Consider the following 17,043-nt stretch of genomic DNA (forward strand, 5'->3'; position numbering starts at 1 on the left):
GAAACAGGTGAACAAATCAAACAGCTCTGCTCACCGTTGACCACAAGGGTGAGTGTGAGATTCTGGAAGAGTCCATGTTCCTGGATTCGTACCAGGACGGTGTACTTCCCAGCATCCTCCTCTGCAACATCCCGGATCACCAGGGAGTTTCCATCTAGGTGGTATCTGGAGCACTGTTCTGCTGCCACCATACCGTCCTTTAACCTGTCAAACGAAGAAAAAAACTCCCTCAACCTCTGTGTAATTGGAAAAATAAACCAAAATAATACCAAAAAGAAAAATTACATGACCAAAGTTACTTGGATGATACATACAACTACATTTGATGAGCAAAGGCTGTTGAAAGAAACATTCTAAGGCTTTACACAGAAATAAATTAGTAATTGTCTTACCAGATGACCTCTGGGACAGGGAACGCTCGTAGTTTTGGAGAGATCCGGTAAGATTTTTGTCCTGCTTGTGTTTCAATCACAGACCCCTGTCTGGGCTTCAGACGGATAAAGGGACGGTCTAAAACCCAAGTGAGACATACATGATAAGATAAGATAAGATAAGATAAGATAAGATAAGATAAGATAAGATAAGATAAGATAAGATAAGATAAGAGAGAAAAACAGGAAGAAAAATCACAAATGAGGGAAAAATGAAATGAAATTTAAAGAGAAAAATAAGAAATCATGTATTTATATAAATATTTGTATAAATATAGAATTTGAATTCAAATTAAATATTATTTACAGATATGTAAAATGGAAAAAGATTTGATTCAGAGAAAACACAAATGAGTAATATTTGTAATATGGTTGTGGTTGTATCATCTAAATGTGTGGGGTTTCAGCAGAACTCACTCACCATAGACAGTGACGGTAACTTTCTGTTGTTTCACATTTTCTCCACTGGTGACGCGGCACGTGTAGAGGCCTCGGTCCGAACGCTGCAGCTTGGGGATGGTCAGGATACTATAAAACAGCATGTGCGTTCGGTGTCTCAGGATCCTCTTTGAAATGGAGTTGATGCTGTTATTCTAAAGTGGAGAGGGGAAGATATCACCAAAGGCTTGAATGTCATCTGAATGTTGTACACAATATAATTCTCCGTTTCTTACATAAATATTGTAAGTTTTTATCCTGCACCGACCTTCCTTATTCATGTGCTTTATCTGAAGGCTACAAAGAGTGGATATAAGGTGTTACATGTAATTTACTGACAAAATATATATGTATAATCTCCTGTAGGACATGTGAAAAAAAAAGGAGTTAAAAGTTGTTTTTATTAATTCATGATGGACACTTCCTGAGTCAAGATGCTCTTCAATAAAAAACTAAAAAACTAAAAATATGTTTATAGATGATTTACCATAGATTTATAAGTTCTTTTTTTTTTTTTTTTTTTTTTTTTTTTTTTTTTTACAAAATGGAGGCCCAAAGTTTGTAAAAATGGTCTCTGATCTGTCATGAATGAATGATTTAGTTATTTGGTCCCATCCATCCATCCATCCATCCTAATTTACCTTAAGTACTGCAACAGCAATAAATATATCAATATAAATAACTGAATCACCATTTTTCCCACGCTGTTCAAGTCAAAACTGTAATTTTTTTTTCTCTGTACATGTCATTTTCATTCACTTAGTTAAATTGCACAGCAACTACTTTCTACTATACTAAAATAAATCAAACTAACATGTTTTTATGAGTTGAATATGAAGGTCTGCTGCACACAGCCGTAAGGCAGCATCAGACCGTTCTACCAGTCTGTCTCTGAGCCAGTTTCAGTGAGTGAAGAGGTGTACTGTTCTCCAGGTGAGTACAGCCATGTTCAGTCTCTGTCAAAGGTCATTTGTCATCTAAACCTGCACTTCCCTGCTTCTCTGGTTCATGCACCATCTACACAGACACTGATGTAGGTCTGACCTTTCCGGGGTAGTCCCAGGTGATGTTGACTCTGGTGTTTAACTCCCCGGTGGCGGTGCAGTTCAACGTCAGTTTCTCCCCCTTCAGAGCCTGCACAGGTCCACTGCTGTTCAGATACACATCCAAGATGGTACTCACTGTGACAATAGAGATAAAACGCAATAAATGACACATACTTAAAGAAGATGTAGCTTTTTGTAGTTTATTTTTTTTATACCATTGCTGTGAATATGCTCACCTGGCCTGTGTATAAAGTATATACGTGACTCATGAATTACACCATCAGTAGTGGTTTGACAGAAAAAAAGGCCGATGTAATAAAAAGTGGGAGTGCGGATAGTGAAGCCATGCTTGCTGTTCCAAATAATGTTCCTCTGATCCGGGGTCAGTCTGTGGTCAGGGAACTATGGGAAGAGAAGACGACACTCATCAAATATTTTACTGAACCGAAACCACAGGAAGAGCCGTAATGATGCATGTTTACCACGAAAAGCACAGTGAAATCACAGCAAGGTTAAACTTATGGACAGAATTATTAGACAGCACAATGTTGACTGTTTGAACCAAAAAGAATGCGAATAAGGAAAGATTATTATCAGATGTGTGCTAAACCCTATTGAAAGTATAAAAATTTACAAGTGGAAATAATGTCAAAAGAGAAATAATCGTAAAGCTTGAGTGAAGGAAGCTGTTAAAGATACCTGCAACCCTCTCAGGTCTATCATGTTTTCTGTTCAAATGACACTACATCAACATTTTCTTTAAAGCCATTATATAGTATGTACAATTTTCCTTATAACATAGACCCATATAGTAATAATCCCTCCCAGTTATCACATATGATCCACTAGAACAGGGGTGTCAAACTCATTTTAGTTCAGGGGCCACACTGAGCCCAATTTGATCTCAAGTGGGCTGGACCAGTAAAATAATAACAGTGAAAAAAAGAAAATTCTATTACGATCAGGTTTACATCTACAAAGTTTCCTTAAAAATCTAAATAACACAAACAACTTGAATTGTCTTAAGAAAAACAAGTGCAATTTTAGCAATATTCTGCCTTGGTTTATCAATTTATCGTTTACACATGTGCATTACGATCGCACAAAACCTTTAGGAACAGGTAGAATATTGGTAAAATTGCATCTAATTTTCTTAAGACATTTCCATTTGTTCATATTTGCTCAGGTTATTCACAGTTTTTTGTAAAAGTATAGTTTGGTAATGTAAACATTTTCATGTAATTTTACTTTTTTACACCAAAAAAACAAAGAAAACATTTGGAGTTGTCATTATTTATAGGTTATAATGATAATATTTTACTGGTCTGACCCACTTGAAATCTAATTCATCTGTATGTGTCTGTATGTGAAACCTGAATTAAAATGATTTTGACACCACTGATTGTTAATATCTTCAGTGTAATTTTTGCATTTCACAAATTCATCCAGCGGGCCGGATTGGACCCTTTGGCGGGCCGGATTTGGCCTCTGGGCCTCATGTTTGACACCTGTGAGCTAGAAGTTTGCAGAGGTGTATCTACCTGCTGAAACACTGCCCTCTGTCTGTATATTAATACCTTCCTCTTGTTTTTCTGTTTTCAGGGTGTTTCTAGGCATCAACATTAACTAGTGGATAAAAACATACTGATTTCGGTTACATGACTGTCACCTCTCTCTGGTTTGGTTTAAGTTTACTGCAGGTCTGAGAGTAAATATGTCTATGAACCAAAGTGTAAGGATGAGCCACATCATGCAGTTACAGAAACCCCTCTCACTCAGAACCTTCCTGCAGTGTTGTGCGAAGATAATGATTCATCGAAAACACATATATACATTTTATCTCCTTTTTTCACTCTAGCCTGGATGGCCAACACTCTTTAACTCAGACAATAATTGGAAAATCTTACAAATTATGCTTTTAACCCTTTCATGCATGAATTATCGGAACCTCAATCAAGATTTTTTTCCTGAGTGTTTTTATTCATCGTTAGGGATGAAAAAAAAAACAACAATTTGATTGATTTTTTTATGAACCTATTTTTCATGGAGTTACAAAAATGTCTACTCAGCTGGACACCATGCATTTAATTTTATAAGCAAACAAACATGCATTTACTGATACACAGTGGGAAAACTACGAAACAAAAACACTTTTAATGCTGCTAATCTGATGTTTTCTCACATTTTAACGTACCTGCATGGCGATAATATGCAAAAAAAAAACAAAACAAAACTTTTTGTTTAAAAAAAAAAAAAAACGAAAGCAAAACTGTTAATTACAGTCTAATAAAAATTGGCAATTTTTTTTTTACACTCAAACATGTTACTACAGATCAGGTTTATCTAGAACAGCAAAGTTATAGTAATGGTATGAATTTCAGGGTATGGGATGATGCATAAGCGTACACTGTGTTAGCTGATATGGAACTAAAACGACAAAACCCATGAATATACAAGAGAACACCTTTGAACAGCTGTCCACTGTAGTGACCAGTATGCATAAAAGGGTTAGTATTGATTTTTCAACAGTGTAGATCAGGTCCAAGGTAACTTTATGCACAGAATGACGTGTCATGTAATTTTATCGGGTTAAACTGGTTGCCCATAAGGAGATCCTAAGCAGTGCAAAAGGATACTGAAATTTCAGCAATTTTTCAGACCATTTTTATCTGTAGAATTCACTAGAAGTGGCTTCCATTTCACAAAAGTCTGAGCTTAGACTAAACTCTGTTAGAAATTTAATGTCTCCATCAGTTTTTAAATGATGCCAATATCAGACACTCACAACAAGCCCGTATTACGTCAACTGCATTCTCAGAACTCGCTTTATAAATAGTTTTAGAACTCGTGGCTGCCTTGACATAGACCCTTGTGTAACTGTGTAACCTTGTTGTTTTCTTGGACGCCTTCTCAAGGAAATGTTTACTAGAGTTTCTGTGACACATTGGAAGCTTCCCACCCTCTCTCAAGGGAACAGGTAGACCCCTCCACCAAAGCACACACACACTTCCCCTCTGTCTTGGACCCCCAATGTGAACCGCCTGATATCCCCCCTCCCAGAGTGAGGTGACCCTCACAGACGCCACTGAGCTCCTCCTCCTCTCAGTCCTGTAAAGTAGAAGCTTCCCACTCTTCCCGACCCCCACCCCACTCCGCCGCTACCATGTGAGCGCCCTCAGTGCCCTCTTCGCCTCTCAAACCGTCATCTTTCAAACCTGGAGACGAAGCAAAGGTGGAAAAACGGGTGGAGAAGCAAAAGATTCAGAGGGGTCAGGATATCAGAAACGTGACTGTAGTTCATCTCCTCGCATCCTGTTACTACAGGATATAGACATTTTGACTGGAGCCTCAGGTTAACCCCGCCATCCCAGACCTCCTGGTCACTTTCACAGCTCGAACAAGAGAGCATGGCCTCCTGGGTATTGTTCCCACTGAGAAGGGTCGCGTAAGAGATCCAGGAAAAGTGCAAAATTCTTCCAGGAAAAAACACTCCAAAGGCCTGACAGTGAGTGGACTGGTTCAGACCGGCCAGCGAAGGGTGAGAAGAGGGAGGTGGAGATGAAGGAAAAGGAGCGCTAATTTTAGAACAATTACCTTAGAGGTTCCTGGATTATGAGGAGATGAAAGAAAATACATGATAAACAGCAATGAGTGTATGTGTGAATGTTAACATCCTACTGTATCTGTCTTTAAGATCAGACTCATAGAGGACCAGGTTTGATGATTCCACTTTCTGTATACTGAAAATTATTTGGTTCTTACCATGATAAAAAAAAAAAAGCCCAGCAACTTAGATTTAGAAGTGTTAGATAATTTATCTTGTTTTAAGACTTAATTTCTTATTTCAAGTGTTCATACATCTGTAGACATGCTTATTTATAGAGTTAACAATCTTAATTCAAGAAATCTTGTCAAGTGATATTATTTTGCGGCATGGACAGATATTTTGCTTATTTTGAGTACCTTTTTCCTCAGATTTAGTGTTTTTATCTTGTTTTTACACACCCTTTTTGCAGTAATAGTAGATAAAAACTACTAAAACTAAAAGCAGTAATGAAAGAACCATTTTATTTACCGAAATTTATAACTTGCACAGCACAAACTAAAACAAACAAAAATGGCAAGCACATTTGGCCTCATTTTCCTCTTTTCCTCACTGTTAATGCTTGATACTGTAGACATTAGAAATAAAATATGATAGCACTTTTCAAGCATTTGTGATGCAATGCCTGCTTTCAGCCTCCTTTTTCCACCTCAACAAGTCATGGATTTCACCATAATACTTGGAAAAACGCGGATAAAATGGAATCAAGGAGGAAACTGTTCAAAATATAAGTAAAACATGAACTACAACTGACCTGAAATCAAAAACCAAGCTGAAAGATTAAATAAAAATCAATGATAATCTTGTAAAACTTAAGATTCTCCTCTCCACTATAATTTTATCCAAGATGCACTTCTTTAATTGTAAAAGTTAAGTTGAATTGTTCTACATGTGAAAGTGGAAACAGTTGTGTAATGTCCTGAGGGAGCGTTGTGAAGTCTGAAAGGGTTACTCAAAGAGGAATTATGTCATTTTGGAATTTGGACGCTGAATAGTTCTATGTTACAAAACTTTCGATTGAAGATATGATCAGAGCGGTTTCATTTAGGCTCAGTCAGATGGGATATCCGATGTTTCATGCATCTGATGTACTCAAATTAGAGAAAACTAACAACATTTTGCTGTTCCTGTAAAATTCTTAGTAGTAACGACTCTATTGTAATGTTCTGAGCACCATGAGCTCCTACAGTGACGTCCAAGCCACTATATTAATGATCAACACTCCTGATTAAAGAGAACTGACTCCACTTTGATCTGTCGGGGCCAACAGTAGCTGACTCTGTTTCCTCCTGCAGCAAGCCAGCTGTTTAAAGCATCAGGAGGGAAGTTTGCAGCCAGGATTCCTACTACAAGGGGTGGAGGGTGAGATGTGGGAAGTGGTCCTGGCTAGAGGCCAAAGGGGCACTCCAGACCCCATGTCCTGTCTCCAGAGGCAAAAACAGTGCCAACAGGACACCGTGGGCGCCGCTCACTCGGAAAAAAGCCCGTGAAGAAAGTGGCATCCTTGACTGGTGGGTGTAATTGAAGATGTGAGCAGACAGACACGGCCTCATTTAATTTAGAGATCAATATACTGCTATAGCAACTCATGCAAACACACATACAGGGAGCAGGCACTCTAAACACTCATCTTTGCACTTGGAGACACTGTCCACTCTCCGCCTCAGGCAGCACTTAAGCAGCAACACTCACAAACATATCCGCACACACTTTCACACATATCCGCAAATGGACGCAAACAAATGGACGCACACACCACAGAGTAATGGCTGTCAAGATAAGAACAATGTGGCGAATGATGGAGAGGAGAAACAATGGGACAGTGCAATGAGTGCATATATGAGAGAAAAAACTGAGACAAGAGATGTGCAGATGTGCAGAAAAAGTGAGTGTTGTGATGCATGAATGTGTAAAGATCATGGTATCAGTTCCCAGATGTGTGTCAGAAGATCTTCAGATTGACACCAACCTTAACCAGTGTAGTGGTGGTGTTTGGGTGGGTGACCCGGCAGGGGATGATGAGTGGCTGCTTCTCCTTCATGTACAACACATCTGGGCTCATACCCTTTGGTTCCACAAATGGCTGCTGGCTGTCTGAAACCCAAACACTGCGGTCAGGGACACACATAGTACATGTAATAAGCATGCAACGTAAATGCAGAGAAAAGGAGTGTTTCCCATTCAAAAAAGATAGATATCACATTAAATTCAAATGCTCAGTTCATCCAATTTGCAGAAACAAATTTTAATCTCAAGACTGCAATGAATGATTACGTGCTTTATCTTTTTTTCTTCTGCTTTCTCTTGATTAATCCATTAATAATTCAGGCTGTGTGGCACAAAACAGTAAGAAATGATGAGTAAAACACTTGTTTTCTTGCAATGTTTAAAACCAAAATATATTTAATTGAAAGACCTAGATAAACATAAAAGCAGCAAATCTAAATTACAGACTAGTTGATTTTCTCCACCTGAACATTGTGGACTTGTATTTCTCAAACATTCAGCTCAAGATCCAAAAGGGGAATGAAAAAAATGGATCATTAATTGCTGTCATTTCTACATTTTTATCTGCCAGTCTGCAACATAATGTTGACTTAAATGCACTATTTACATACACTTAAAGCAAACAATTAAAATTCAATCCCAAATTTACACTGGCTTATGTTTTTTTCGCCTGCCAAAGTCTTTGTTTGCTCAGAAAATAATTGACTTTGTAGGCACAATACAAAATAACACCATTATAGCAAAGTTATGATGCTTACAGCCCAGTAAAAATGGATTGTAACCCATTTTTGGAGTTGATCAAGTTTTGGAAAGATAGACTTTTAGCTCAAAGAATTGCAAATGGAAATGTACATTTGCTCTCCCTCTAACTGTGTAAAGTTTTCACATTTGCACACTATATTGCCAAAATACTGTTTAATTTCTAATATGCTTCCATAAACTCCATTTTCACAAACGATGAACAAAATCTGAGTCAGCTGCATGTTTTCTTACTGCTAGAAATAAAAAAGCTGCAGCATAGTTTCTGCAAATTGAATGAACTGACCCGCCAAATTCACACAAAGAAAAGCAGAAAACAATCACCTGCTTCTGTGTGCTAAAACAAACACACACACTTAGAAGTATCAATCTGAGCAACAAACAAAAATAAACTTACACACACTCCCTAAGATACACTGCCCCCACACCCTTTCATTGAAAACCCATTCAGCAAATGACTACTTATAGTCAACAATAAACACACAGATTGTTTCGAGGCAATCAAACGGCCTCTCTGTGCTTTCTCCTCCCAGTTCGACTACTGTAATAGTTCTGTGACATTGAAAGGTGTGGGTGTTGCTCTCTGTATTGTTTGTGACTGTAGGGTGTTATTCAAGGAAAGCAAATCTCTGAACATTCGAACAAAAGTACCCCAAGGACTAGCAGACTGAGGGCTTCCTTCTCTCACTTTGATTTCTTATAGAGGACTTGGGGAGGAGGTAACGTCTGAGCAGACCTACAGGCCAAGTCTGACGCTTAATGGACATGATGACCTGAGCGATTGATGGCCCTCAAGGGTCCTGTTAGCCAAACAGTAGCATGCCCTGTGACCCTGGCCTCCAGCCCAGTCCAGCGCCTGGCACAGACAGTGACACCCCGAGGACAGGGAGGAGTCGCCGGGCAGACATTGTGCCTCCTCTGCCCCTGGATACCAAAGAGCCACTCTCCTTTATCCTATCCTCTCCAGATCCTCACACAAACACACCTCCCCACCACCTTGTAGAGACACAGTAACATCCCCTCCCTGCACACCCCCTTCAAGCCCTCCCCTCCTCCCCCAGCACAGGATGCTTCAAGCAAGGCTGAGCTGAGCAGATAAGGCTGATGCCCTGGGAAACTTTGCCCAGGCCTGAGCCTTTCAGCAGCTGGGCTATTCCTGGCCTCGAGGTAGCACGTAAACGAAAGTAAAAAGGGATTTATACATAGACATCAGGGATGTAGTCCCGGGCTGAAAAAAGAGACACAAGGGAGGAGGGGTGTGAAACTGTGCCAGAGTCATTTAGAAGGATGTGTTGTTGGGACAAACTGTGTTTAGATATAATTGGCTCTCTGGCATTGGTCTGTATTTAGCACCCACCACATCCTGTTTAACCTGGGATATAAACAATGAGCATGAGGGGGTGAGCGAGTGAGGGGCTTCACAGCGAGAGAGTAGGACACAGAAGGGCAAAAAAGGAAAAGAAAACCCCGGGTGTCAGTGGTTCTGTCAGTCCTCGGGCTGCAGTGTCTTACCTGTGACATAAACATAAACTGAGCTCTGTTTATGGGTTCGGTGTCGGTACCGGCAGCGGTACAGGCCGGTGTGTTGGGCCTCGGTTGGGCTGAGTGTCAGACGGCTGCAGAACTGCTGGCCCGTCCTCCCACAGCGAGATTCCTCCATCTGCACCTGATCTCGGCCCACGCCTGACGGAAGGGCCCATGTCAGCTCCCAGCGGCCCCTGGTCAACAGGTAGTGTGTTGAGTTTGCACACGTAATCATCTGGCTTAAAATACACTTGGATTCACATCAGCTTACATCACAGGAACCGTATCCCTTTATCTAATGATTGTTTTACCATGTGGGGGGTGGGGGGGTAAAGCCTCATTAAAATGTACTCCAGAGATTTGAAGTTTTCTGGCTGGCCTTATGACAGCACTATTAAAACATTTCAGTCCTCTGGTTTGAGTTTATGAGCTGTTGTATGTGTTGTATATGAAAAATAAGAATGAAAGAAGTCAAATAATATCAAAACTCAAAGTGAGAAAGTACTCATTTGATTAAAATCTCAAGATGCACTTTGCTGTGATGCTCCACTTTGTCTAATAATAAAACAGTCTTGCAATCAAGGACCAGGTTTAGCTGGAACTGATCAAATTACATCCATACATGAACCCTTAAACCCCTGAGACTTTTACTAAATAGGGCACTCAGAATGTACATCAATAAGAGATTTAGGATGTTGAACATGAACTGTGAACTGGAACACACTAAACAACAACTGGTATTTGAATTTGGCCCTGTAGTTTTTGTTTTGGGGCTGTTTCTTTCTAAATCAGTCCAGCTGCATTTTGGTACATGGTTGAACTTCATAAAGCAGTTACAAGGTCAAAACTCAGAAAAAAAAATAAAGGAAAACCTCCACAACACTGCAAACAACAGTAAAAACAAAACAAAACAAAAAAAACACAAGGAAAACAGTGTAAAAAAGGAAAAAAGCCCAATCTGTCTATTTTTATAGTGAGTCGTCTCACTCACTAATCTGTGTTTTACCCCCCATTCCACAGGTGGTAGGGGGTGTACTGAGCATGCTCAGATCTCTATGGAAAAAACAAGGTATGTTCTATCACCAAGTTTGGAAATTTTAACTATTGAGCAAACGGTTGAATTTTTATGAACATTTGAAATTCATCATACATTCAGAACACTCACCACAGACACACCAGGGGTTAAAAGGTTAAAACTAGGCTCATTTAATTGCCAGTACAGTACAGTCTGCAGGAAAATTCAGCTTAGTCTACATTTAACTGGAAAAACAACATCTTTTTCTAAAAAAATAAAGCGAGTAAATCACCTCAGAGATGTCTTAATGTCTCATTTTCAGTTCGTTTTAGTAGCTGAATGCCTTGGCTGTGATTTTATTATGTGTTTGCAGGATGTGATTGCTTTTAATCACAGTCATGGTTTTGGTCTCTGCTTGAAACATACCTGCAGTTAAGTATCAGTGTTTGGTTTGTGTCCAGGAGCAGCTGTCGAGCTTTCACATCCAGGTTTGGCACGCTGTACTTTCCTTTTTGTTCTTTTTCTGCAGAGAGAGAACAACAGTAAAGGAAAATCTGAATATCCTATCAACAATTATGTACAATATGAGGTCTTGATGTCTATGTTGAAGTCTGTACATGTTTTAAATGAGATTAAGACTCTTTAAAAAACACATGCAGGGACCTCTTCTAACATCTATCCATCTCTAAAACTCAGAGGTCATGATTAAGCCCTGGAACACGGTGTTTTTTTTTTCTCAAGGATTTATTAATATGCTACAATAGTAAACAGTGGACATATCTGTGATTTATATTTAACTCTAAATATTTGCATTGGGAGACATGTTCTGGGCAGCCAAAATTCCTTAGAATGAACTGAGGTTTGAAGACGTTTTTCAGAGGAAATCCTGGAAGACAAAACACTTTAGGACCATTAAATACATTGCAAGTTCCTGAGAGCCCTATCAACCAGCCTGCTCCGAGGTTTAGAGCACGTTCCTGTCCAGGATGAAGTATCTGTGACCCTCCTCCTCACTCAGGCCACTTGACAGCTTCTGTGGAAATGCGTAAGCAGTGTCCCACTTGTTTATCAAATAAAGGCATTTCTCCACTCCATCTCTGAGGTTTATTAATGAGAGATAAAGACTGCTGTCTGTCCGCCCTTCCTTCCTCTCAACAACAACGGAAACATCATTCAGGGAAATCCGTCCTTCAGTCTGACTGTTCCTTATAGAAAGTACAACATAGTTTAAAGCACCACTGCTGCTCCACCAGTGGGTAAATCACTCGTACAGTACTGAGTGAGTTTATCACTAAAGTCCATTATTACAGTTCACTGTCAGCATCATTGCTCCCAGTGGATGTCGCATTGAGCAGATCTAGTATTACTCACACTGCCAGGACTTCCTATACTATTTCCTAGGATTTCACTGTGTAAATGGGCAAGAAATACACACTGCAGTGTGAGGGAAAACAGAGGGGAAGTTTGGGATCTCCTGCAGCCCTGGGGCCTTTTTAACAAGCTGCAAAGTAGCTCAGAGCCAAATTATCTAATAAATCAAAACAGTTATTCTGATATTACAGCAAGTTTCGCAATGTTATACACCTTAGTTTACACTGAAAAGTAATGATTAACATAGGAAGTGGCAAGTTTCTCTCACTGGGAAATTCCCCTGAACTGAAAAGAACTGTGACAGAAATACAATTTAACTCAACATTCACAAGAAAAATAAAAATAAAAAATAAAAACATTTCTATTATACCTAATGACAATATCAAACACTGAGAACCAAGATCTGACAAGTAAATTTTCTGCTCTCTGGTTTTATCAAATTGCACATGACATAAACCATGAGTCATATTTGGGTGCTCAAATAATATTTCCTGGAAATATAAATTATCGTTTTTCATAAACTCAATAAGGTTAATGGTGATATTGTAACACTGGTACTCTATATGAGCATATGTACTATATAACATACATTATGCATAGGGATGGCAATCTTTCTGGGGATATTTATCATACAATTGTACATCCTGATGTATGTTTTTGCATTGTTGATGTTTAATTTGGGTACAGGAAAGATTTATTTATTTGTTTATTTTAAAACAAGTAAATTAAGGCAAAAACGCACTGATGTTAATTTAACAGTGTTACCAGTATATCTCTAAATGTGGGTGTTACCTGACAATAATATATTTCATAATGTAACTGTAATCTGTGAGACTATTCCCACAGAATTTTATTATTAATGTGATAATTTACACTAAACTTCAGTTAATTTATGGTAAAAGTTTTCTTTCTGTCTCAAAGTCTAATAGCAGCTTGAAGAGCCCGATAAGGCGCACAAAAAAACGGACCTGCCGACTGTTTTAGCAATAAACGCAGATTAACCCTCCGTTCCTGCTGGGGGGATATTTTCCTTCACATGGTCATGACCCCTCGTTCATTTATATCAGAACTTCCATTTGACAAACTCATCAGTCTCAGGAAACAACGCCCTGCGTGTGTCCATTCATCCGAGGCCAAGCGCACAAGGAGCCGGGCCACAGAGGTGCGCTTTATCCAAACAAGTGTCCCGCAGGATAGGGCTTATCTCCCTCACCGCAGTCGGCCCTAATAGAGGTTTACAAGCTCAACAGCCTCAGACACACGACCAGGTCGACAAGTTAATTAGGCGATAAATGAGCAGCCTCTTCAGCATGATTTAATGGAAGGGGATATTTGTGCGTATTTCGCTTTTCCTGTAGAGTCTGAATTGTCTCCACAGATGGTGGAAATGACTCTTTTTGACTTTAAAGAAACTTTATAAGTTTCTCTAATCACTAGGTTTATCCTAATTTAGTTTATTTTACATTTCAGTTTTCTTATAAAGCAGAAGAATGATGCATGATGCGCGGGACCTTGAAGAGTTTTGCGTAAAATGCAGTTTTATGCAGGTGATAACACACAAACTCCGAAGATTCTTTCGAGGTTTACAAAGTTCAAAGAACATTCATTAAAATGCTTTTTGCACTAAATAAGCAGTTAGGAACTTTACAGTCAAAAAGTCTGTGAAACTTATCCTCAGAGTTCACAGCAGGTGCCTTGTGCGCCCTACAGAGAAACCACATCAACACAGAACCGGAGCCGTCACTCACCTTTAGCCAGGACACCATACAATCCACAAAACACGCAGATAATCATAAGATTCATGGTGGACTCCAGTGCGTCGAGCTGCTCTCAGAGAAAAAAAAAAAAAAAAAAAGAAACTACTTTTATTCCTGTGGTAGTGTTTTTTTCCAGAGTGGACCAGACCCGGCTCTGCGCAGACAGAGCCCTTAGCTGTGGCGCTCAGCACTGATGACCAGTCAATGGAGATGGAGAGGTTTGTTTCCTGAGGATAACTGCGGGAGATCACGCTACAGGACACCACGCTTGAACTCCAGTGCAACTTTTTCCCATGCTACTGGATAGTGGCGCGGATTTATGCAGTTCCCACAGTGCAACCACCGGATAACGGGCTTCCGTGACGTCCACTGACACACCCAAGGCGCGTCCCTTTTAGTTTCTCCCTTATCCTTAACCAATCCAGTGCGCTATCAATAAAGAATATTTTACACTGATATAACTACATATTAACTGGATTAGCTATTGTTTTTTGGAGCATTTCACTCTGCCAGATATAAATATGTTAAAAAAAAACAAGTTTCCTAATATTCATGAAGCTGACCTTTCGGCAGGAGCTCCACTTGTCATGCAGATGATGCGCACAGGGACGCGCTGCGCCTGAATCTGAACACGGGACTGGTACACGGGGTGAGCAGCACGTAGGCACCGGGGAACGGGTGGTGGCCTGATCAACAACTTGACAGTCTTGTTTCTCACGTTTCACAGTGTGATCCTTTCCAAGAATATCAAAAACGTTATTCCTTGGAAGAGAAAATACTAAAGTTACATTTCCATTCCTTTCTTCACCCTGTTTTACAACAGCTGATGTACTGTTGGAAGACACTGGCTCTGTGATGTCCACATGATGTTTTGCAAAATTTAGCAGAGAAAAAAACTTAAGAGGTCAATATGAAGTTTACACCTCACATTTCTTTAACTACAATAGAAAATACAGGTCAAAAGTAACATGTTTTCCAACAGGGGATCAGAGTAAGACTGAATTAAAGAGTATTAGTACCATGGTAACATTAATGAATATAATCAAAAAATAAATTTATACACCAATAAAATTAAAAAGATGTATCTTTAAAAACATGCGCATAAATTAAATTTTAAGTTACTAAGGGGATACTGGTGTTAAATAATAAACATTAAAACAGAATTAAACAAAATGCAAAACTTCAGTGATTACACATTTGGTTGTAAGGTGCACCTTTCCTTCCTGTCATAAAGGAAGTAATGGTCCAGACTGGCCACTAGGTGGTGACACGAGCTGAAGGAGGTCAGAGCAGAAGAGAAGGGGCTGCAAAAGATTAAAAACAGTAATCTATCCACTCAGTAATTTTACAGTTACTGCTGCCAACTGCATGTAAATATTAAAGACTTTTCTCCTTAGTGTCTTCCTTATGCAGCATCTACAAGCGTTTTTGATCTTAACCCATAAAGACCCAGTACTACTTTTGTGTCTGTTCCCAAATGAATCTTTCTTTATATTTAACCTGTCTTAAGTGATTTATCATCATTTATTATAATACTATCCTTTGTATTTTGCTTTTTTTCCCCCAGTCAAAATCAGGTATTTTCCATTATTTAATTTACTGATCATGTAGATTTACATTAAACCTCAGATTCAAGTTGAGGGTTATTATATCAAAAACAGAGAAAACTGAAGAAAAAGCGACTTTTTTCAGTAAATATATCCTTAACTGAACATAAACCTAGTGTCTCCATCCACTGTGATTAATCCAACTCCATGGGTTTTACTGGTGAATTAATGTTGCAGAAGATGACAGTGTTTCCACTGTAACTATGGAGCCCCTGAACGTCCAAATGGGTCATATCTGATGACCATGTAAAGATGATAAACTGTATTTTACACCAATTATTTACATGGATTGATAGGATTAGTGGATCAGCAGGAAATTAAACACTTAAGACCTGTAGATGATTTTGGTCACAGGTGGCTGTTTGGGTCTTTATGGGTGAAAATGATAATATTCCACTGTGTATAAAGTACAAAGAGATGAATAAAATCATCAGAGTAATTTAAAAATGATAACTTCACCACATACTGATAAAGTATTCAGTCCAGTACAATTACAGATGTATTTAATGTGTTGCTATGACTCATAAACTCATGATATACAAATACAAATCCATTCACATACAGTACAAAAACACAAAGTCGCACATATACAGTACATGGACAAATGTAGATGAGGACAAAATCAGAGATGTTACACGTGTGGGAGGAACTCTGTCTCTTTTTCATGCTGACATTGTTCTTATTGTTTTAATCAAAAATATGCACTGGTAGGACTGTCAAAAAGTGGAAAAGTAAACTTATCAACAAAAAGAAACTCTGGGAGAACAGGGTGAATTTGGCTACATTTACAATCACAGGAAAAAGTGTTTAGTGGCTTTTCTTTGGTTAACCTCAAGTCTGTTCTGAACAGGTTTGTTACTCAACTGGTGTTTGGGACGGGCCTGTTTCGATGCAAACTGTGCTAACATCTGTTGTGCTACATGTTTGTGCCAAAATTTTCTCCACTCCATTTAAAGTGTGTTTCTCTTGGAAAGCAAAAAGTTTCTGTTGTTGATAACATTTATGATTAATATATTAGAGCTGCAGCTTAGAACATGTTTCACATAATAATATTATAAGAACAGAATGTACACTGGTCATGCATAAGTAATATTAAAAACAATAAAGATGAATCAAATTTTTGTGGTGTAATAGTATTTTAAGAAGTAATCACCTTCCAATCAAACTTATTCATTAACATAATAAAATATAACACCTGATAATATACCTGATGACAGTTAAACCATGTACATTTATAAATATTCATATATGATAAACAGTATTTTTTATTAAATGCCACTGATAAACTCCGAATATAAAATAAAAACTTGACATGAGACAAAATGTCAGCTCCAATCAGGGGGAAGAAGTTTTTGTATAAATGAGTGGAACATAAACAGAATAAGCGGAATGAAATTTACCCAGAGGTCCATCCAGATGTGTGAAGACAATGAAAACATTAAACTACACCATTTGGCTGGTTAGAGTCACAGTCACCTGTTGTG

General features: G+C 38.7%; 1 protein-coding gene across 3 annotated transcripts in view; it reads right to left on the reverse strand.

The window, feature by feature from the left end:
* flt1 (fms related receptor tyrosine kinase 1) overlaps positions 1–14,236 on the reverse strand; it is a 39,383-nt gene extending 25,147 nt beyond the window's left edge. For all 3 annotated transcript variants that reach the window (XR_003934173.1, XM_030123042.1, XM_030123041.1), the window contains exons 1-9: positions 13,944–14,236; positions 11,251–11,347; positions 9,798–10,003; positions 7,489–7,613; positions 2,152–2,317; positions 1,914–2,050; positions 853–1,024; positions 393–510; positions 35–204 (exon numbers count right to left, since the gene is read on the reverse strand). Coding sequence is in view for 2 of the 3 variants with exons in the window: in XM_030123042.1 (XP_029978902.1) it covers positions 35–204; positions 393–510; positions 853–1,024; positions 1,914–2,050; positions 2,152–2,317; positions 7,489–7,613; positions 9,798–10,003; positions 11,251–11,347; positions 13,944–13,998 (1,246 nt within the window). In the remaining variant the exon portion in view is untranslated. The remainder of the gene's footprint in view (positions 1–34; positions 205–392; positions 511–852; positions 1,025–1,913; positions 2,051–2,151; positions 2,318–7,488; positions 7,614–9,797; positions 10,004–11,250; positions 11,348–13,943) is intronic.
* Between the last annotated feature and the right edge of the window lie 2,807 nt (positions 14,237–17,043).

The sequence above is a fragment of the Sphaeramia orbicularis genome, chromosome 20 (genome assembly GCF_902148855.1).
Source record: "Sphaeramia orbicularis chromosome 20, fSphaOr1.1, whole genome shotgun sequence".
Taxonomy (NCBI): domain Eukaryota; kingdom Metazoa; phylum Chordata; class Actinopteri; order Kurtiformes; family Apogonidae; genus Sphaeramia; species Sphaeramia orbicularis.